General features: G+C 41.4%; 1 protein-coding gene and 1 long non-coding RNA gene across 7 annotated transcripts in view; both read right to left on the bottom strand.

Moving 5' to 3' along the window:
- PDE1A (phosphodiesterase 1A) overlaps nt 1-23,540 on the bottom strand; it is a 363,587-nt gene that overhangs the window by 844 nt on the left and 339,203 nt on the right. For all 6 annotated transcript variants that reach the window (XM_075608901.1, XM_075608900.1, XM_075608896.1 and 3 more), the window contains 2 exons: nt 20,898-21,018; nt 16,468-16,655 (listed from right to left, as the gene is read on the bottom strand). In XM_075608901.1, coding sequence (XP_075465016.1) covers nt 16,468-16,655; nt 20,898-21,018 — 309 coding nt within the window. The remainder of the gene's footprint in view (nt 1-16,467; nt 16,656-20,897; nt 21,019-23,540) is intronic.
- On the bottom strand, nt 3,678-4,756 carry LOC142499491 (uncharacterized). The gene is made up of 3 exons (XR_012802689.1): nt 4,471-4,756; nt 4,176-4,357; nt 3,678-3,892 (listed from the first exon to the last, which is right to left on the bottom strand). It is a non-coding gene; the product is annotated as an uncharacterized LOC142499491 (long non-coding RNA).

Raw genomic sequence — 23,540 nt, 5'->3', positions numbered from 1 at the left:
CCACCAATTTTTAATTTTTTTTAGCAACCACAATAAAACGTGTATCTTATTTCCTTAGTACTGTAGAATGTGCTGGTGAGGCAGTGTTAAGGTGCTCAAAGTTCTCCTGGGTCCTCTTTGCAATCACAGGTGTCTGTGGCTGCTGCTTGTCAGGTGAGGAGCGTAATTTCCCTAGAGTAAATACAAACAGTAACAGAAAAGTGCAAAAGATGCCACCATATGATAATGTATGTATTAAAATCGATAAGCAAGGGGTTAATAATATACTCACAATGCAAATATACTAGAGGCTCATCAGAAATGCAGTGGTATCTCACTGTGCCTGGCATGATTCCTTTAAGTGCCTGGTAGGACACAGGGCTGCTGGTGTCAGCTGATGAGCGGCTTACAAGAAACAACTCAAGTGTCCCTAAATCCGAATATGGAAACCAAGTAAGCAGATGAACATCCTGTACACTTTTGCCCACACCCCTGAGTGAGGAGTAAACCCACAAAATGTGCAGGGTCAATTATGGCTGTTCTTCGGCAGTTCTACAGGAGGTTCCTGTCCTATGGCTTCCATCTTCAGATCTATGGGATGCATGAGTCATGTTGTTCGACTGCCACTCACCAGCTTATGCTGACAGCCCTATGTGCTACCAGACACTTAAAGGAGTCACATCAGGGACAGTACAATATTTCAGCATTTCTGATACATCTCTTGTCTTATACGAGTGCATTATTATACACTTGCTTGTGGACTTTCACATCTGTTTTCACACTATTGGCATCTTTTGCGTTTTTCTGTTCTTGTTACATTAGGTGTCCTGTTAATGATATCAAATAACCCTAAAGATAATGGCTTCACAGATTTATATAATTAAAATGAACATTATGAAATTTCCAGTTAAAGCTGCAATCCTTGCAATCCATTTTTTGGGGGGATACCATTGGTTGTGGAGTCAATTTAATATTAACCATTGGTGGGTTTTCCTTAAAATAGTGCCTAGCAGGGCACTAATAGACTTAAAACATGGTGGCTTTTAAGTAACATTCCATGGTATTTTTTGTTTAAAAAATTGTATAAACATTCGTGGCCCACCTGATTTTCGAGATATTTGTACTTATGCACAATACCCACCGCATAAGAATACAATATGGCAGCCATGGTTAACGTCACTCCAGCTTTCCAATAGAAAATAATGACACGGCTGTCTTATTTGCATTTTCTTTGCCACAGAAGCCAGTACAAAAAAAAACCAAATATATAAATCCAAGTAACAAAAAAAAAAGGTTACAAGTATGTGAATTTCAGCTTTAGAACAGGAATCTGCTCACTTTGTTTTTTGACCTTAAACCGGGGGAGACTCTGGAGCTTAACTGTGCTTGTTACCGAGATACTTATCTGTGAAATGACCAGTTATAAAATCTCCCTCTATGGGAAACTAAACAGTTAACAAATCTCAGGCAAATAGGAAGCTGCAAGATTATCGTTTTCGGTACCTTGAACAGTTGTGAGATTCTACCCGCCGAAAAACTTTGAGTACCGCGGTCCAGTCACAGGAATTCAAGGAAATTACATGTTGCGGTTTGGTGGCGTTTCTTTTTTTAAATTCCAATTCAGTATGTGTCCGGCAGATGGCACAGTGAATATCTTTGTCCATGGCCACAATGAGACTATTAAACCGCACATGTACACTTGTGCAAATAATTTTTTACACACTTTTTTTTGTCAAGTTATCTGTCTGTTTTAGGATTAACTGTTAGATCATGCAACTTTTCTTAAGGGTAATAAAAAAATTGTTACACGATAAAACTTATGTATAATAAAATTCACTACAATGTTGCACATGTATGCATGACACTGCAGGTTGAAGTTGTGTATGCACGCTTACAAGCACATATTTAAAAGAATAGAACCAAACTCCTCAACCTCGGTCATGTATATTCTCAATTTAAAAACATTACTTGGGTTACTATTGTGTTTGTTGGGGGGGGGGAGGTGCTCCAGCACTGTACTGTATGTGTGACCCCAAAATCTCAGACAGTGGAAATTGAATAAGACATATTTATTACAGTACGTGAGGTGAAATATTGTAGTTTCTTTAACAGCAAGGTAAATATTATTCAAGAGTTATTGTAGCTTTACATGGGGACATTACACGGTTCAACAATATTGAGTTAATACTGTTTACACTTGTAATGTAATCCCCACCATCACCAAATGTTTCCATTTTATCACTACCTACACCACCCTACCCAACTTTGGACGTTACATAGTAATACACAAACAGCAAACAAGTGTTGAAAAATAAAGTTTTTATTGACAAAAAAACAAAAAAACAAAAAAACATCCCCTGCACTCACCACACCCCTCCCCCTCCCCCTCCAACACATTCACCAACCAAACCACTCACACTGTTCCTCAATTCATCCCAACTCACTCACAAGTTCCCTCACTCCAACAGTACCCCCCAACAACCTTCCAATAATATCCCCCACCCCAATATTACCCTCCAACAAGTCTCACCAACCCACTTCCCTCCCTTCCCCCCCCCCACCCACCCTCACAAGTAGAAGAATGATTATCTGACCCTGAAGGTACTTTCCTGGCCCTGTCTGTTTGCCCTACTTCATGTACAGTTAACCTGTAGGGAAAATGAACAAATCAGTATGTTACTTATGGTATAATCAGTATGGAAACTCAACATGTACTGAATGCATTGTTATACCCATACTGGTACAGTGACAGGTTTTGAATGTGAGAATAGAAAGTGAGAGAGGAGTCGAGTGTGACCCCCTAGGCAGCGTGGTAAGAGTGTAGAATTATACATGGTCACATGCTTTACATATACAAATAAAAATAGGGGGGGGGAAGCAGTATTGCTGCATTAAGTACAAAGTAAATATAATTCAAGCGTGCTGGTAGTGGTCCACAGAAACACTATAGGATTAAACATAATATGGTTAATACTGATTAACAATGTTTCCCCCCTACTTCCCATACCGATTGCAACACTGTTAAATTTGCTTTTATGGCCCGTGGGCACAGTTATGTTGCACTCTGGAACCTTTTGAAAGACAATATACTGTATACGATGTGCACATTAAATAAATTAGAAAAAATATATATTTGGCTTTTCTAATTTTATATATATAAGAAAAAATGCAACTGTTAATTTTTACTGCAGTACAAAATCTACCACACATCAGTGTTCGTGTCAGTTTAATACAGGGTACTCCTGTTGCACTGCAGTTTATATACACTACATGGCTAATACTGGTTAACACATATAAATCAACAGTTGCTTTCTTGCTTTTATAAATATTAAATTCACTTATTTGCACGTTATGAACATTACATAGAAATATTTCTTGACTATGTTTCCACAAAGAAAAACACACACACTCACTAGCCCTCTCCCCAACACATACTAACTCCCAAAACACTCACAAAGCCCTCCCCCTACTGCTACCCAATACTCACCAAACCCTCTTCCCCTAATACTACCGCCCACAACACCCTTAAAAACCAATCCCATATACTCTCTCCGAACACACTCACAAGACCATGCCCCAGCCTCATTTCCTCCACACTACCCTGCACAACGCCCTCAACAACCCCGACACACACACTGCCCCAACACACTCACAAAGCCCCTCCACAGCCCCCTTTCTCCAACACTACCCCTCACAACACCAAACACCCCCCCGCACGCAGACTAACCCCAAAACACTAACCAAGCCCCTCCACTGCCACCCAACACTTACTAATCCCCCTCTCCCCAGACACATTTCACCAATATTACAACCCCGCAACACCCTCAACAACCAATAACCCCTTCCCTTCCAATAAAGAAGACTGTCTCAGGCTCCTTGCTGACCCTGTCTGTTTCCTTCATTAACCAACAATCTGCAGGGAAAGGAGAAAACCACTGTGTTACAGTACATAATATACAAGAAGTATGGAAAATATACATGCGCTGAATGTTTTGTTACACTGTATACTGGTATATGGCACTTTATCGTGTATACTACTGCACCTGACTACCTAAAAATGAACTGTATTTGATTTGCATGATCCAGAAAAGTATTATCTCATACTCTGTCACTCTCCATACATTTTAAAACAGAAAAACCTGTCAACAGCAGCACCATCAAATAAAAAGAAAAAACTTGTTAAAATTAACACTCACCTATATCGACCACAGGCTGCTGTTGGAGCGGTATCGCACAACCCCCATGCTCCATATAAATAAAGGGGTCCCACCAGACACCATTCGTATTGCGGGTCAGGTATTTGCTGTAATGCAGATATGGGAGCCTATCTCACACGCAGCTTGGTAAAAGTGCAGTATAAAACTCATCTCGCGCCGCCCTAAACAATAAACAAACATTCTTACTATGTAGAATTTCTATAACAGATGCACACACAAGTGCAATTACTGTATGGTTAATGTTATTAAATAAAGAATTGAACAGGACATTTACCATTCAGAGGTGAGCCAAGTGAAATCCCAACCGCGACTCAAACACGCTCTAGAAGTGGGGTTGGTGGGGGGGATATCTCCATAATCTGCGGCAGTATCACCGGTCCCGCTGATGTTGATGCTACAGCTGCTTCTGCCATCTCTGCTGATTTGTCCACTCTGTACTGTTATTGTTACAACGTATCTGTTTACATATTGGCACATAGCACATGGACTGCGTGGAACGCAAATGTGCTTGTCACAGCAGGTTGAATATAGTGGTGGCTGAAAAATCAACTACTGTGCCTTGCACTTTTTTTTTTTTTTTTTTTTTTAATAAAGCCCTCCTTGATGAACAGGCAAAGGAGGAAAAAAACGAAGAATAATATAAAATAAACATTTTATTTTTGGACACTGCATGTGCATATTTAATAAAGACAGACCTAAAACGATTACATATCACAAATGTAGCCATGCCATCTGGGGCTACTAGTCTGCTTCCCTCCTGGCAGTAAGCCTTGATACAATCAGGCTGCCAGTAGTTGATATGGGGTTTTCCCTTCCAAGGAGCTGCATGTGAGTGACAGCAGGAGGTGGTGACATCCGGCCTGGGCATGACCAATCACGAGACAAACCTGGTGCCCTCCTCCTGGCTGCACTTAAGGGCAGTGCAACCCCAAATTCAACAGTGCCTCTACCCACTTGAGAGGGGCAGGTCACACAGCCTAGAGCCTGATTATTGGTCCTTCTCTGGTCCTCTTCCCCCCGGGGGGGAGTGAATGTGTACCATACAGTACCTCTGCCTCTGCTAGAGGGGCTGGGACTGCTGCAGGTGCCCTTGGCCTATAGTGAAGGTCCAGGGACCATCCTTCAGTGCTAGCTATGAGAGACTGCATCGTTAATGTGCCTTGTTAATTTGCTGTACAGTGAAGACAATAAACCGTTCCTGTTGCTATACCTCCGGCCTGGTGTGTGATCTAACTAGGGGGAGAGGTAATTAGTTCTACCGTGGGAGATCATCTTCAGTTCCCTGGAGCCTACGGTAGATGGAGGCGCTGCTAATGAATACGTAGGGTATGAACCCGAGAAACCTAGTCCTGTGTCCCCATTACTATCGGCGGATGACTCAGCCCTCCTGTTACCAGTAGGTATCATGCACCCCATACGTAGTAATGGCCAAATCTCCCCACCGGGTGGGGGAAACACGTTACACAAATAATGCAACATTTATTTCTATACAACCTTATAAAACTTGTAAAATGAAGAAACCCGAAAACAAAATAGATACATTTTGTTTTTATTGTGTAATAACGATATTCCACATGAAATTTATTTTTCAAGGGCTTTATGAAACGCACAATCGTTACATTAAAAATATTTTGTTGTCATTATTTTCTGTTGTCATTTTTCTATACATGTTGTCAGCATTGGTAGACAGTACAGTAGATGGCCTTACTTAGCGAGGGTTGGGAGGGGGTTGAAAAAAGGGCATGTGCCGTGGAGGGGTGGGTGGCGTCCCAAGGTTCAAGGGGCTTTGCCTCTTGAGAACGTGTATTTTTTTTACTAGATGGTTATTAGGGTCTCTGAAGCTTAGCAGCATTTATTTTAACTCCGCAGACCCCATGCTTCACATCTAGTAAACTAAAAACAAAAGACAGTATCGCTGAAGCTTGGGTAAACCAAACAAAATGCTGCAATACTGCTCTCTTGTGCCCCCCTCCCTCTTCGATCAAACACTAACTCGCCAGACACTGCAACCAAAGGAAGGATATGAACGCCCCCGGGCAGCGAGTGTCTGGATGGCCCTCCCACATCCCTTCCCGGGAGTGGTCCTGTTTGAGCTGGTTGTGAATTGTCCTCTACCTGTGTAATAACCGTGGAACAATAATATGGAATACATTCTTGCAATACACTGAAAAAATGCAGTGTACTGACTGACCCAATTATCACGTAGTCTGCCCTCTGCCCATGTAATCATGAAAAATACATTCTTGCACAACACTGAATACATGCATTGTACTGACAAGAATCACTCTATCAACCCTGTGCTATTGGATTGGATGATAAGTAACATGTAGGAATACAATTTAGACTTCTGGCCCATTTACAACAATATTCCATCTACCTGTCTTTTCTTACCAAAATTGCATCTATCTTCTGTCTTCCATCTTTTGCTTCAATGTTGGATCAATCTAGCTTCAATAGATGCAAGAACCTTCTTAGTCCTGTACCAGCTGCAGCACTAAGGACTCTAAGAAGGTGCAGGATGCTTGCCAATAATACTAGATGACCTATGACCCTAAAAAAAACAAATTGGACGAAGAATAAAGTGGGCCAAGAAAACTCAGTGGAAGCATCAAAAACTTCAAAGGACAAGACTCTAAGACCAATATAGAAGAAGACGTAAGCGAGAGCCACGGCGATTGAACATTCCTGGAAAGCTGCTTCTGCACCATATAAGTATAGCCCAGTAAAACTGATTAATAGAGTGTACTGTACAGCAGAAAAGTCTTCACTGCAAACAAGAGCAGCTATAAAGAATGTGCTTTTTTATTATTATATTGTAGATGCAAAGACAAGGTCAATGGAGATCCCGAACATGGACCCACCACAATACATGCTGGACACAGCTCACCCCACTGATCTTCAACCTCAAGCACCATCACACCCAACTCAGACTCAGCTCACCCCACTCCTGACCCAGCTTACCCAGACTCAGAAACAGCGCACCCAACTCCAGACCCAGATCACCTGCACATAAACCTAGCGCAATCCAACTTGGACACAGCATATCTCAAGTTAGACCCAGCACACCTCACCAAGATCCAAGCTCCAGTCTAAGTTTAACTGATGTCTTCTAAAAATTGTCCTGGGCTACAATTTTTGGATTGTATTTTATTCTGAGACCTGAGGATTGGTTTATGGTCTGCTGCAATATTTCTTAGTTATTAGGGACAGTTACCATAGTTAACATTATTAAATTATATTTCATATATTTATTCATATCCCTAGCGCCCTCGTAAATGTGTTTTAACTGGTACTGTCAAGCGGTACAGCAACTGTGGAGTGGATCCCAGTGGGTGGAAATGGCAGGACAGGCAGAGCAGTGGTGTTTGAGGTCACAGACCGAAGTCCAGGCAGCAGCTAGACATGTAGTCTGGGTCACAGGCAAAAGTCCAGGTCAGGCAGCGAGAGGCGTGGTTAGGGTCACAGGCAAAGTCCAGGTCAGGCAGACGAGAGGCGTGGTTAGGGCCACAGGCAAAGTCCGGGTCAGGCAGCGAGAGGCGTGGTTAGGGCCACAGGCAAAGTCCGGGTCAGGCAGTGAGAGGCGTGGTTGTGGTGGCCGGCAGCAAGAGGTGTGGTCAAGAGGCAAGCAAAGGTCTCGTAACGGCAGCAGTAAACAACAAATGTGCAGAGAGGCAGCGAGCTAGTCTATCAGGAAGAACCAGTATAAACAAGCAATGGGACAGGTGTAGGTGATTACATGATTAAGATCTGTAGTGAACTTTCTGCAAACTCAGGCAGACAGGATCAGCAGTTCTGGTGGCAGCGAGGAAGAACTGTCGGATAGGAGCAGGAAGGACCCGAGTCCATCAGGGACATCTCTGACATGTGCCTTGTTCAAGGATAGCATGGCATTGTCAAGTGTTTATTTTGGCGGCGGACAATTGTGATGCCGGTATACTGTGCACACCGGTGGCCAGACCTGTCACTGATCATGCAAAGGTACCTGAGCAGCATCAGAGACAGAACTTAATGGATAAAAAAATTGACCCCCATATGTCTCCAAGCAATACCAAGATGGTGTGAAGCCAATAGAGCCCGTACATACTTTCCTGCTCATTCAGCAAAGATGAAATTGTGCTTCTTACGACTTCCCATGCAACTGATACTGACCTGCAGGAAAGTGGCATCCCAGAATAGTTATCTATGCCTGTTTTCCAAAACACACCTCCGGTAACTGAAGCACAGAGGCTGAGACCCACCTGCATCCCTGTCACACTGATGTACAGTCTTTTTTTTTTTTACACTTTTTTGATAGTGGCGTTGTATTTTAGAGGATGACGTGTTAGAAGATAAGATTACAGGTTTTTTTTTGCCTGTTTTATTCTCTTATGAGTGCTACTGAGGAGAAGTTTTTTCTTTTAAGATGATCCTGTATAGACATAGTCTCGCATTTAGTGGCAGATTATGTGGCATGTAACATCTCCTGTATATTGTGGGAGATTCTATGATACTGTGCCTATTGTGAAAACTCTTTCAATACAAAACAATGTATTCTCTAAATGTCCCATGCTCTATTCCTTGTGAGCACTGAAAGTTCATGATGTAACATGACTTTTAAATAATAATTATGCATTATTTATTTTCTTAATTTGCCTCTCTCTGCCCCTTTTGTTCTCTGTGTGTCTCTTTTCCAGACTCTGCCAGCTTGCAGTTTGCTGCAGTGCATAGCTGTGCACAACAGAAAATATAAAACACCTGTGTCAATTTTTATGTCTTTCACAGGTCAATGGACCTACTTCATTTACTCAATTGTCACATACAGTTGCAAAGCTTTAGTCAAGAATTCTGGGTAGTGACATGCAAAAGGCCACCAAGTGGATGTGCTACGTTAAACTTTATTACGTGGACTGCCTAGAGCTTTTGCCTGCTGCACTAAAAAGTTTATATTGTACAGCTAAGCAGATATGGGTGAATTTTTTTGGCGGATTTGTATCCGCCGCGGAACAGCCGGTTCCTTTGGTCTGTGGATTTCAGCGGATCAATCTCAAAAATTTAAAAAAATTTAAAAAAAATTTAAAAAAAAAATTTAACACCAACAATCCATCCACGGATTCTACAATCCGCGGATGAATTCTTAAAATCCACCAGCAGATTGTATCCAATGGCGGTTTTGGACTCATCCGCGGATTGAAACTGTAACAATCCGTCGGCGGATTTTATACGGCAGAACAGATTTTGAATGGCAAATTCGGAAAAATCTGGGAAACGGATTTAGACTGGTTCACCGTCTCTACAGCTAAGCCTGGTTCAAGTAAGATGATGAATTAGTGGACCGAATCAATTAAAAGCAACTATTAAAACGTATTTAAAACAACTGCTGTATCATTACAAGATACTCTATTTGAAAAGGAGTATAGTCTACAAATGGGAGATGCACTTACTGTTTAAGTTCTTTCTAATTTTCTCTATCAAAGCAGTGGAAGTAAATAAGCAAACAGCAGTTCTGAATGCTGACCAAACCATGGATGCAATTACTAAGCAAAAGTATGTAACAAAATCACCTCATAAATGTTGCAGATGAGGTGTACCTTCCAACTGTTCATATTTAGCATGTACTGTTCCCATTCTTATGTCCTGTACCCATTAAAACCAGGTGGGCCGTACTTATTGCACCTTTTTCTGTCTGTATATAAGAGCAGAGGAGCACTCTGCTTCCTGTCTCTCATTTGTCGAAGCTTAGTATCTTCAGTTAATAACAGCAGCTTGAAGGTTTATGACTGATTTAATAAATAATCAGCATGTTATAGGGAGAATTTACCACAACTTCTATTTTATTATATATCTCTCCCCTTCTTCTCCAATGGCACAGGAGTAGCAACAGGGAAGAGAAGCGAAGGTGCCCACACACATGGAGGGGGGAGGTGGGGGGGGTAAGGGGTCACCATCTAGCGTCAGCCAGAGCTCATGTTTGGGAGGAAAAAGGACCCTGTCAGATGTGCTTGGTGACAAACAAGTATTCACATTGTGAGTGCATATATTTACTTCTTTTATTTTTTTTTTGCTATTGCACCATGAGGTGTGTATTTGCGTTCTCTTCTGTTTTATAGTGATTCGTCTTGTTAAATTAACATATTTAAAAGAAAAAATATGTTCTAAATGGTGTAGCATGGATTAACAAAAGCCCGTCAAAGCTTCAGATTACAATAGCTGGCGTGCAAAGGGCCCTTATGACGTTAAAGGAGGAACATAAGATTATTTCTTGTTTTCCATGGCTTATCCTGTTTAACGCTCCCTCAGAGCCAAGTCATAGAAAACCAGAAGAAAATATTGTATATGAGAAAAGTGAGCGAGCAGTGAGCACCTGAGACCTCACTCTATGATTAACGGCACACTGTGAAAACATCATTTATGTTGATGCAAAGCTGAAACTCAATCCAGCATCATGAACTGGGCACAGGTGGATAACCACATAATTTTTTTTTGAATGGCCAGAAATTAATTCAGTAGAAAATCAATTTTAAGTCCCTCCAGTAATGAAGGTTTATCCATTCAAACATTTTTTTAAGCATCACACATTTATAATGTCATTTCACACTGTAGAGGAAATACCATACAATTACTAATTCTTTTCATTGTATATAAACCAGGACTAAAGATAATGTCACCTGTTTTACGTAGCTGTTTTGAACACCCTGACAGCAATGCACTTGTTAGTATATGATATCCTTTAACAATCTGCAGCAGCACAACCTTATCTTATATTTCCATTTCATTCACTCATACAATTTTGCACACATTTGGTAAGCGGTAACATGATTCCTTATCAAACATATCAATGCCGACTCTTCAAGCACTAATGGATTGCAGGTGTTTTTTTTGTCTGCTTCATAATTGCAGCAGAGCACATTAGCCTACACATTTATATGCCAAGGAGTCTCACTAGAGAGATTGGCACTTTTAAAGACCAGTGCCAAACAATAATGGTTTCTCATTCCATCTTCCCTTCAGCCTAAACTCTATGATATACATGTCTAAACAGGTTAATTACAATCAGGCCGCAGACAGATTTCCTGGGGCCATGGACTCGAGCTTCCCCTGGGCCCCTCCCCCCTTTCCAGTCAGTGCCACCCCCGCCAGTGTCGACAGCCTTGCAAGCCCTGCCCTTTCACACCTGTATTTCTCTCCCCTCTCTGTCTCTCACTCTTCCCCCCTCTCTTGCACTCCCTCTCACAATCCCCCCTCTCCTTACACTAATTTCCCCCTCCTCCCCTGGCCACACACACAATTCCCCCCAATACCCAAACAATTCCATCTCCCACACTGCCCACACAACACCCCCCACTACACACACATTACCCCCTCCCTATAAAAAACTACCCCTCCCATACAGAAAGCACAACACCCCCTCAGATACAGACACTGCTACACGCACCCCCAGAAGCAAACCCACCGCCAGATACAAACACCACTACTGCCCCCGAATACAATTGTACAGTACTTACCACTGCCAGGATAAAGACCACCCTCATCCTCATCTTAATTCTCCTCGTCTTCCATGGGCAGCAACATTAAAATTAAAAAACGAACTACTGGCAACTAACCCCTTAATTACCTTAACAGTTATTAACCTCTATAGTAATTAAGGGGTTAACCCTACCCGGTACCCATGTGGGAGGTCTAACCACCCTCCCTGGGGCAACTACCTCTATCCCCTACCACCTCTACCCATTGATAATCACTGTGGTACACCATGCCCACAATATAGGCATGGATTCCCACAATATAAGCACTATGTACATTAATGGTGCTATACTGTATAAATAAAGACATAAAATACAATACATACAAAACATAAAATACAATAACAGCAGGCTAAAGACAGCAGGCTTAGCAATAGTATCCCCCGGACACCTGGGGGGACCACCCGAGGGCCCCCAGACACCCCTGTGGACCACCTGAGGCACCCAGACACCCGTGAGGACCACCCGGGGACCCCTGCCAACCTGTGGTATTAATCCTGTGTATAAAAAAATAAATTATGGTTTTATGTGGGGGCACAGGGGTTGGGTGGGTTGTGTATTGGTGTTTAGTACATATTGTAATGGTTATTGGTGGCCTAGGAGGTGGGTTGTAGGGCTGTTGTGTGTATTTTTGTTTATTGTAGGTAGCGGGGTGGGTGAAGGGGGTAGTAGCCCCAAGGATGGGTGTTTAGGCCTACCGGGTGGGGAGCGGGAAGGGTTAATCCCATTCATTACCTTAGCGGTATTAACGGCTAAGGTAATGAAGGGGTTAAGTCCACCCGCACCTCCCCAGGCCTAAACACCCACCAAGGGCCAAATACCACTTTCACCCACCCCTGCTACCCACAATAAGCATGGCACTGGTGGTTAACCCCTTTATTGCCTTAGCGGTTAGCTGCTAAGGTAATGAAGTTTCCTGTAAATACATTTTTCATGCATCAGATACATGCTGGGGTCTCCGGTGGTGATATTAATGGATATCAGCTCTGGAATCTCCAGGCATCAATCCGATGCAGGAAAAAGTACTTTTTTCCCCTCTAAGTGTCATCTCACCGCTTATCGGCAGCTTGTATCTTTTTATTGCATATATTTCAAAACAGAATTTTCAACACCTAAGTGAATTTAGATAGAGATTCCTAAGTGCATTCAACATGCAATCGTGCCAGGCAAGGATAAATAGGAGAAAGGAATTTACAAATGTATTAGATGGAGGTATCATTAGTGCTAATTCTACTGCTGATGCACCCCATTTAAAATCTCAATTTTATAAAATGGAGATCCTATTAAAAAATGAGATGCGACAATGGTGGGGCATGATTTCCCTGCAAAAGTATTTAGATAATAAATGGGTACCTAGATGGTTAAGGATTTTAAAGAAGCCAACCTTTAACACATTAACAGTTTTCCAATGATTTGAATGTTGCTCAGTGTTTATTTTCATTCATGAGAATTTAAATTAAATTTAGGGAGGAAAATTTGAATTTAATTGAAACTGATATAGATACCCTTCAAGATTCACTTAAAATTCATATGGATAGTGATGAATTCAGAAAAATGGACGACATCACTAATAAAAGAGTTGAACAATTTGAAAATGAATTAGTGACAAAGAAAAAGCAAAAATACAAACGAGATATGTCCAATTATACTAACAACAAAGTTAGGTATTGGAAGACACAGTCGAACTGGCCATCAAACTACAATCGTTATTCATTTAATAATACAAATAAAAATAGAAACATAAATAAAAATGATAATTATGAATTACCTAAAAAATCTCCTGTTGTCAAAACTGTATTTGATAGGACAGGTGTGAAATCCACAGCTAAAGTTACTGGGTTGAATGATAAAACAGTTACGATTTCCCATTTCGTCCTATTGTGATCCAGTTTTAAAAGGGTGTATCCCGGACAAATTGAATGTTATTTTTCGCAAAGCCAAAAGTGTCAAAAATATCATAGCCCCAAGCAAACTTCGACCCATCCACCAAACATTAGAACAAATTCACTTTTCACAAGCAAAGATGAGGTTTGGAAATTTTAAATGTGGACAAACTACGTGTCTCACTTGTCAATTTTTAATGACTGAGAAAGACTTCAGTTGCTCATAAACTAGTGAGACCTTTTTCAGTTAAGGGCTGTATTTCCTATAGGACCGATCATGTCATGTGGCCTTGGTTATGTTGGGCGTACCATGCGACCCCTTTATGTTCAGTTTTTGGAACATAGAAGAAGTATTCTAAATGGAGCACAGACGCATGGTGTTCCCAAACATTTCCAGAAGGTACATAATAATGACATTCATCCTTACAAATTATAGGCTTGGAATATATCTCCCCCAACATAGTGTAGTTGGGGATGATAGATATGGCACTCTTTGTCATCAAGAAATGTATTGGATTTTTAGGTTGAACGCTCTGGCACCTTATGGATTGAATGAGAGTTTAGACACTAGCACTATTGTTTCATATATATTTATTAACACATATATTTCATTCATTCATATCCTTTAACCACATTTAACATAATTTATTAACAGCACATGACACATTAATACATAAATTCTTATTTATTTTTTAATCATTCATAATTCAATTACACACACCACCATTTATATATACACATTTAAATTCACTGTCCACACTTTAGTAGGCAATATATAGAACACTCATTAAGTCTGTACAACCTATCTGGGTGTTCACCCTATGGATACAATGCGTATAAAATGTACAAGTATAAATATTTACATACACTAAATTTATATATGTATTTTGAATGCTTTTCCTATCTGTATCAGTTCAAGTTTTAATGTGTGAAGGGTTAATCACATTCACCCTATCACATGCATATTATTGTTGTTCACTGCAATATATTTAATCATTATTTCTCACTTTATTTCTCGTATATTTTCATTTCTTTTCATGTTCTCATAACAATGTGCATTCTAATATGTATCATGTTATTATTTTATGTAATTAGAGTAGTTCATTGTTTTTATGTATCTATGCACCTTTAAAAGTTAAAACTTATTGGGAACCTTCACCTGTGATTGATATTAGAAACAGGTGCTCGAGGTGGATATGTGGACTCTGAATAGACTGCTTGCATATGCACCTGGGGAATTCACTTTCTATGCTCCGAAATGCGTAGGGCCATTTTCATTGGTTCCTGCAGTAGGCACATCATTCTGATGTGACGTGCCTTGTCCCGCCACTCTATCGGAGACCCAACCAGAAACATTTGATATCAGGTGTTTGCCGGCACTGTGCATATACATCCGATGCCGGGTGGGGATTCCCTGTGGCGTCCCCGAAGCACCCCTGTGCCCCTGGACATCCAATTTACATCTGGATTGGACTCGATGGAGGTCGTCCCTCTCTGGGGTAGCAGGTGTGAGGTGTCTCATCAAATCTCCTGCTTCACAGCCCAGCAGCTACTGCACCGACACACTTTATTCGAGCAAATACCCGGTATGTACCTGGCAGATACCTGGAATGCGCCGCTCCTCACCTCTGACAAGCCCCGTTGCGTTTGCCTTCCCAGCCTGGGTTCATGCCTGGCTGATGGGCGGCTGATTTGTTAAATTATAATGATTAGGATTTAATAGGCTGCAATGCTTCGCGTGTCTACCAGATGGCATAAATTCATGAATTGTAATGCAGTATATATATATATACTGTGCAGTATTGCAGCCAGCGGGAATAAAATGCTTCAATCCCTGCCTAGAAAATAACCCAATATACTCGGGCAGAAAACAGTCACAAACCTCAATACACCCGGGTATACCCGAATTCGTGGGACTAGCCGAGCTCGAATAAAGTGTGTCGCCAGTGTAGTTCCACCTGTTGACAGGTTTGCAACACTGCGATTTTATCAAGAAACGTTTGTGAGTGTGCATTTTTAGGGTTACTCCAACCTAGATATTGTATTAAACTCTAATACACTATGGGGCATGCACTTCTGTTTTTTGTCTTATAAGTAGTGGTGTCAAAATACACAAAAACATAAAAGTAAATAATAAGAAATAAACAGTTCTTTCCCAGGCTAACCAAATATATAGATAACAGCCATGTGTAGACTAAATATGTATATTCCAAACAGATAACTTCAACAATTAATCATGATAATGCTTAAAGCAGCAATCCACGCTGCTTGTTTTTTTTCCCATTTTTTAAATGCTACCTATTCTAGGTGGTCCCCCCGTGTGCAGGGACCCCCAGGTTGCTGCTGTATTGGCACAGGCTGAATATATGGCCCTTGAGCCCAAAATGGCCACAGGGCCAGGGTTTGCTCTAGTGGCCAAGTAGAAAGCTGCAACATCAGGAATTGACATGGTGGATTTTCTATTGTTTACCCTGCAGTAAAAATGTGGTGTTTTTTGGTGTCTCTCACTGGCACAAAAAAATGACAAATATTTCTGGAACCATGGGATACACGGACTCCATGGAGCAGCTCCAGGAGACTCGCTGGTTTAGGTAAGCTTTTAAAAAAAAATCCATGAGGGGCAGGATTGCAGCTTTAAAAATTAGAAAGGCGATGACTCGATAAAGAAGTAGGTATTAATGTAGGTGTGCTCTCCAAATGCAACCAAAATAAACATTGAAACAAGGAATGCAAAAATAACAGAATATTCTTGGAAACGCAATTTATATTACACTGGTCATCTGTTTTTACTTAATAAAAATTAAGCTGACACTATGGTAGCTATTTATTTGTTCAGAATTTGTAAATTAGTTCAATATACTTTTCTCATCTGTAATGATCATACAGTACCTTGAAGGGACAATTCTTTCCATCGTTCTTTGTTTTGTTGAATTATTTCAACCAAATTCTTCTTAAAACTTTGTAGATCTACAGTTGCTAATGAATATTCTGTTGCAGAACCTCCTTCTGTGGGTGAAGTCCGTACACTGGTTTTTCTTAGTTGGTCAGAACCACTTTGCCCTTCAGAATTATTCTGGCTATAAAAGAAAGAGATATGCTAACAAAAGTAAGTGAAAAGTAAACCAGCAAATTCAGCAATGAGTTATTAAGATTCAGAATGGAATTATCTGCCCTTTGAGAAAAATGTTCACATGACGTGCTGGCTTGATGGCGGTTCCATTGGTGCCTTCGCACCGAGTCCCGCGGTTACAGAGGCTCTGTAACTGTCTCTTACCATGTTCGGAGGCATCTTCTCCTGTAGGATCTCATTATCTTGGCGCCACAATGTCAAATGTCATGGCATTGCCATGACGACGTGTCGTCACATGGCATCGCAACGTCACCTTGCCATGACAACATGGTGCCATGATACCGCAACGTCATGATGCTGCATCGTCTGAGGAGAAGATGCCATGCCGGACAAGATAAGAAGCCCCGCAAATGCCCTTGCACTAAGCCCCCACAATAATCCCAGTCGGTCCTGCTCTCAGCATCAACCTGACACAGTTTTTTTTTACTTCTTTGCTTCTAAATATGTTGTAATAAATAATATTTTAAATTTAAAGAAATGACCTTGTTATGATTTGTAAAATCATACCTTTTAAGGGTCATACATTGTAAGGTATTTTCCAGTGCTGGAAGTGGCCTCATGGGCCAAAATGACCTACAGTACATAAAAACAAAATAAAATGTTGTTAGCTGACCCTGACAGTGCATACATGCAGTATGACTCAGTTCTCTTCTCCCTCTCCCCTTCCCTTGCTTCTCCCTCCCTCTTCTCTTTCTATCCCCCTCCCCTCTCATCTCCCCCTCCTCCATTATTTATTCATTCTCTCTCTCTCTCTCTCTCTCTCTCTCTCTCTCTCTCTCTCTCACTCACTCACTCACTCACACCTACACACACACTTACATATATATACACACTCACTTACTTACCCACATACACTCACACTTAGTTACCTCGCCTCCCCCACACAAACACTCACTGTTAGCCACCCACCCTACCTCTAGTGTCAATATTGTCTGCTGTTGTTCCTTATATATAGTAGGCCTCCATATAACAGGGACAGCTGTTTCCTGGTTATTTCATTCTTACACGTGTTGTATTGCTTTGGCTAAAGTCGGTTCTGATCCCAGCTGCAGACTCTGACACTATATCAACTACAATCTCAGACTATCAATTATGATCCTGGACCAATTACAATCCTGTCTCTTATTAAGTCTTCTGTGAGAGAACCATCATGACAGTGCTCTGCCAATGTGTGTATTGCAATGCTGTGATTAATATTTCAACACTCTTACATTGTTGTTGTCTCATGCTTAATCTGGCATGTTCATAAATCACAGTATGCTTTCCTACAAAATGAAGATTAAAGGCTTCTTTGACTGTATCATACTGCTTTTTTATCCAGAGGAAGCACACACATCTCCCATAGCATATAGCTATGGAATTGACTTGATATTCCTGACCTTCAGCTCCTAAACCTTAAGTACTGTAAATCAGAAGCACTTAAAACACCTTCTTCATTTTGGTCAATCACCAGATGTTAGAAGTGAAACTTCTCTGGTGATTTGAAGTGCTTGTGGCAGCATGTCAGACTGTGAGAGTTCCATGTTGCTTTGTGAACACATTGAGATGCGGGGTCTGCACTCTCACTCTGCTGCTGAGAATTATATCTTAGATTTATAAGAATCACACTCTGAAATGTATTCTGACCCAGTTGCAGTCATGGTTCTGTTCAGTCTTCTAACACCATGTAGGAAAATGGCTTCCAGAGAGGGAGAGCACCGAACACAAGTGCTCTAACATGACCGCCTCAGCCCAGCCCAAGTAGACTAGAAAGTGCTCGATAAGCTTGTAACTTACCATTCACAATAAAAGCAGCTAAAAAGCTCCAAACAAGTCTTCTTATAAAATCTAAGCAACATGCATGTAACCCCTCTTTATTTTACCTCAGATTATATGGCCTATCACTGAGGTGGGAGCCAGAGTCCTATGAGTTACTGTTTAATTCTTATACTGTGTGGTACATGTTGTGTGAGAGTGTAGTGACTAGACACAACACAGTGGTAATGAATTATAACAAGCTTTATATATTCATATAGCTATAATTTGTGGTGTTACATAACTCATATAAATCAGTGCGGTGAATCTTAATCTCAGAATCATTCCATACACATATATACAAAAAACAAACTATACCAACAGTGTGAACGCTGCACAAACAAATAATAACTTTTATCTCTGTCAGCCTCCAATCATGGGGAACTGGCCTGTAGCTCCTGGTGTGCTAGTACAATCGTTGAAGCTCATAAACAGTGTGTGTATTGCAGGCCTGGTGCTTCACAATAATAAAACTGTGATGGCAATATAAATGCAGTTTATATCCTTTGTGGGTACACTCCAACCTGGTGTAATTCCTGCACAGCTGGGCTCCCTAATCTCTCTCTGTAGTAGCCTCTGTCTCCCTGCTTCCCTCTGCACTGTCAGGTCCTGGTCTCTGCTGGCCCTGCTGCATGCACTGGTCCAGTGGAGACAACTCTTTTTCAGCAGTTCCCTCTCTCTTAGGGGTCCTGCATGGACTCTCTGTGCAGGATGGTACTGCACAACCTCACTCCTTACGCTCCCTTTCCAACTATCACCAACTGTCATTCCACTGGCTAAGCACAGTCACATGATCCAGTGGAATGTAATTCTTAAAGGAGCCATATCCTGTGCTGATAGCAGACACAGGGGGGTTACATGCAGAACAAATGTTACTTATTTTACACACACATTAAGTTGTAGTGGGTATAAAAGGGACAAAATCCCTCCACCATACAGTGTACAGCAAATAATAATATCACTTGTGAGCACATTCATGTCTCAGACAGGTCTGAAACCCTGCCTTTTACCATTATCTTAGTGTACAGTGCTACCACGTAGTCAGGGATTCTTGGAAATGCCATGTAAATGAGCACACAGTGACACATTTTGCTTCTAATCCACATTAACATGGAACCCTATAAATGTATGCCTGCCGTGTTACACAGCTTTTCAGTATAGCCAGTAAACCTACCCACAGACAACTCTTTCAACCTTTTTGGTCTCATCAGTGTGAGGGTGGTTATACAGGCTTTGCAATACTGTATGAAGCTGGGATAGGTTTCAACCATTCATTAAACGAGTTATAGTGGGTAAAAAAGTAACAAAAACCTTCAACCGTACACAATGGCGGACTTCCCATTAGGCGTGATAGTTCCAGACTTAGGGCGGCAAAATTTGCCTCAATCCTCCCATTTACAGAGATCCCAGTCTCCTCCCCACTGATTGCCGGGGGAGAGTGTAGGGCCTCTGTAAAGTTCTTACCTTCTCCTTCTTGACACCGCAACATCACATTACCATGGCAACGTGACACCATATGATGTCGCATTGCCATGTGATGTCGCAACGGCTGAAGGAGGAGGGCGGCACCAAGGTAAGTGCCTATGAGTGGCGGATTTACAAAGTACAGCAAATAAAAATATCACTTGTGAGCACATTCACATGTTTCAGACAGGTCTGCAACCCTGACTTTCCCCATTATCTACAGCTAAATGCCATATATATTATATATTAAAACATACACAACTAGCAGGCACAGCCATTTTTTGTTTGATAAACATGAGGCATTCAGCCAAATTTATCAAAGTTTATGATTAGTGGAGAGTGAAATTAATAATTGAGTTTTTTTTAATTTTTTTTCCAGAAGTTGAGTCATGAAACTGATTGCCACAGTATGTCGTAACAATGAATGCACTCACTAGCATTGTATGTTATTTCCTCCATGTTCAAATTGTAGGTCATGTGGTCCGTATGTTCTCTCATGAGCACATTTCCCAGAATTCCTGGCTGCAGTGGAAGCACTATATGCTATGGGATAATGGTAAAATATATTATATAATTTATAACCCTGTTCATCTAATGTGACCATGTATTGTAACCATGTATCATAACTCTGTGCCTTGGACATACTTGAAAACGAGAGGAAACATTACTTCCTGGTAAAACATTTTTATAAATAAATAAATAAAAGCAGGGTTGCAGACATGACTGAGACATGAATATGCTCACAAGTGATATTTTTTATTTGCTGTACATTTTACATGAAAACATTTCAGCTAAAACATGGAATTGCCACTAGGTGGTAATGTAGTATAGGAAATAAATGTAAGAATATTTTTTTTCAAAAAGACATTAAGGAAACAAATGACTATAAAAAACGACACAAACACTAGAAAAAGAAATGAAATTGACAAACCTGGATTTATCGAAGACAGGATTGTCAGATTTTGCAGCTTCCTCTATAAGAGGAATAACAATTCTCTCAGATGAGTCAGTTAGTAATGCGAATGTTGGCTCCACTATGAAGTCAATAAACCCTGCAAATTATACAACAAGAGAGTGTTATTTCACTATATTTCTACAGATTGATGACAATTACTGTAATATTTAATTTAAAAAAAATTCTATTTAAAATAGGCTGCATAGCACTTTACATAACAATACATTGAATGTATTAAACATGTTTCTACCACTAAAGGGACTTTAGCTGTAGCTGAAATTATATCTGTTCTGATCATTAGTAACTGTTGTTTTATTGTAAATCTAAAAACAGCAGCTTTTTGCTTTGCATTGTGATATATAAATGACCAAACAATACTTATTGCATATTCCCCCGAATAAAATGTATGCTTTGTTATTTTTACACAGTGGGCTATACATATGTTTTCAGATAATGTTATGAAATGTAGCATAATCTTGTATTTAAATTCTGAGAAGATACAGCAACTATTTTGCTTAACTTTAGTATTAAGCAGAAAAATATTATGCATTTCTTAACTTTAATTTAAATTAAAGCCATATGATAAAAAAAAAAGCAATACATCTTTGTTATATTTGATATAATCATCATATGCAATTGAAGACAGTGGTAACAAAATATATCAAAATGTATTCAGAAAAGTCACAGGGGCAGATAAATTAGGTTAACGCACCTAATCCAGTGTTAACAGCCATTGACTTGAATAGGAAATAATGCTGGATTGGGTGCACTAACCTATACCTGCACTTGATAAATCTTCTCCATGGAGCCTTTCCACGGTGTCACAATATCTATATCACAATATATTTTGAAACAGTCTGGATACCTGTGCACTACAAGTAAAGCAGAAAAAGTGCGGGTGTTGGCAGAGTCACAGCAGGGATTCTTCTAGTGCTGAATTAAATCATGAGTGATCCACTGCACACATAAGTAAACTATAGTTTAAATAAACATTTTCGAGTCCTAAATTGGGCAGAACTGAGAGAGCGGCGCAAAGTTTGGAGGAACAAGCCCTTCATCAGGTAAAAGTGTAATAGTGGACAGAAAAATGAATAAAACCTCTATATATAAAGAACCATTCCACCTCCCCTTTCTGTAATTTTCTACCAGAACAGTATGATGATGTCACACAAACTTCCATTGTAGTGAGGTCATGGACAGTAGATAAAGTGTGCAATGAGAGAATGCTGATTTGTTTGACAAAAAAGAAACCGAACCGTTATGATAAAACGTCAAAAGTTACAAGATAGTGCATGGAAGATATTATTACTGTATCTGCCTATATTATCTCAAAGTACAGCTAAACCCCGTTATAACGCGCCTCGTTATACCGCGATTCGGTTATAACGCGGTTTTCCCGTGGCTCCCGTTTAAAAAAAAAAAAAAAAAAAAAATTTAAAAAAAAAAATTTTTTTTTTACATTTTTTTTTTGCACACTGCACACACTGCACACACTGCACACACTCACTGCACACACACTGCTCATTGCTCACACTGCCACACTGCACACACACTGCACACTGCACACACACTGCTCATTGCTCACACTGACACACTGCACACACACTGCACACTGCTCATTGCTCACACTGACACACTGCACACACACTGCACACACACTGCACACAATTATTATATAGAAATAAACAGACAACTGCACTTTAACAGATGTATTTTGCCTGTACAACGTCTTGTGACTTTTGTTTCACAAAGTTAAGGGGGTGGGAAGTCATTGTGCTGTGGGGGTTGGGGGGGTGGCGGGGCCCTGCGCTGCGGCTACGGCGGGCCCTGTACTGCGGCGGGGGGGGTTAGCGGTCTGTGTGTGTGAGTGCCTGTCTGTGTGTGTGTGTGTGAGTGCGCGAGTGCCTGCATGTGTGTGCGCGCGTGTGTGTGTATGAGTGCGTGAGTGCCTGTGTGTGTGTGTGTGTGTGTGTGTGTGTATGTATGAGTGCTCCAGCCCGAGTCCGTGGAGGGAGGGGGGGGGGAGAGTAGCGGGTCCCTCCTGCAGCCAGTGGAGGGAGTGGGGGGAGAGTAGCAGCTCCCTCCTGCAGTCCGGGGAGGGGGGGTGAGAGTAGCAGCTCCCTCCTGCAGTCTGGGGAGGGGGGGGAGAGTAGCAGCTCCCTCCTGCAGTCCGGGGAGGGGGGGGAGAGTAGCAGCTCCCTCCTGCAGTCCGGGGAGGGGGGGGAGAGTAGCAGCTCCCTCCTGCAGTCCGGGGAGGGGGGGGGAGAGTAGCAGCTCCCTCCTGCAGTCCGGGGAGGGGGGGGGGGAGAGTAGCGGGTCCCTCCTGCAGCCCGTGTAGGGAGGGGGGGGGGAGAGTAGCAGCTCCCTCCTGCAGTCCGTGGAGGGAGGGGGGGGAGAGTAGCGGGTCCCTCCGCTCAAGCCACGCCCCCCCTCCCTGTCATACCTCCCACCTCCCGCTCCGGCTCTTACACACACTTACACACACACTCAGACACTTACACACACTCACAGACACTTACACACACTTACACACACTCACAGACACTCACAGACACTTACACACACACTCACACACACTTACACACACACTCAGACACTTACACACACTCACAGACACTT

Source organism: Ascaphus truei, chromosome 7, assembly GCF_040206685.1.
Source record: "Ascaphus truei isolate aAscTru1 chromosome 7, aAscTru1.hap1, whole genome shotgun sequence".
Lineage (NCBI taxonomy): Eukaryota > Metazoa > Chordata > Amphibia > Anura > Ascaphidae > Ascaphus > Ascaphus truei.
Note: the sequence above shows the minus strand (reverse complement) of the source record. Positions and strands in the feature narration are given on the sequence as shown.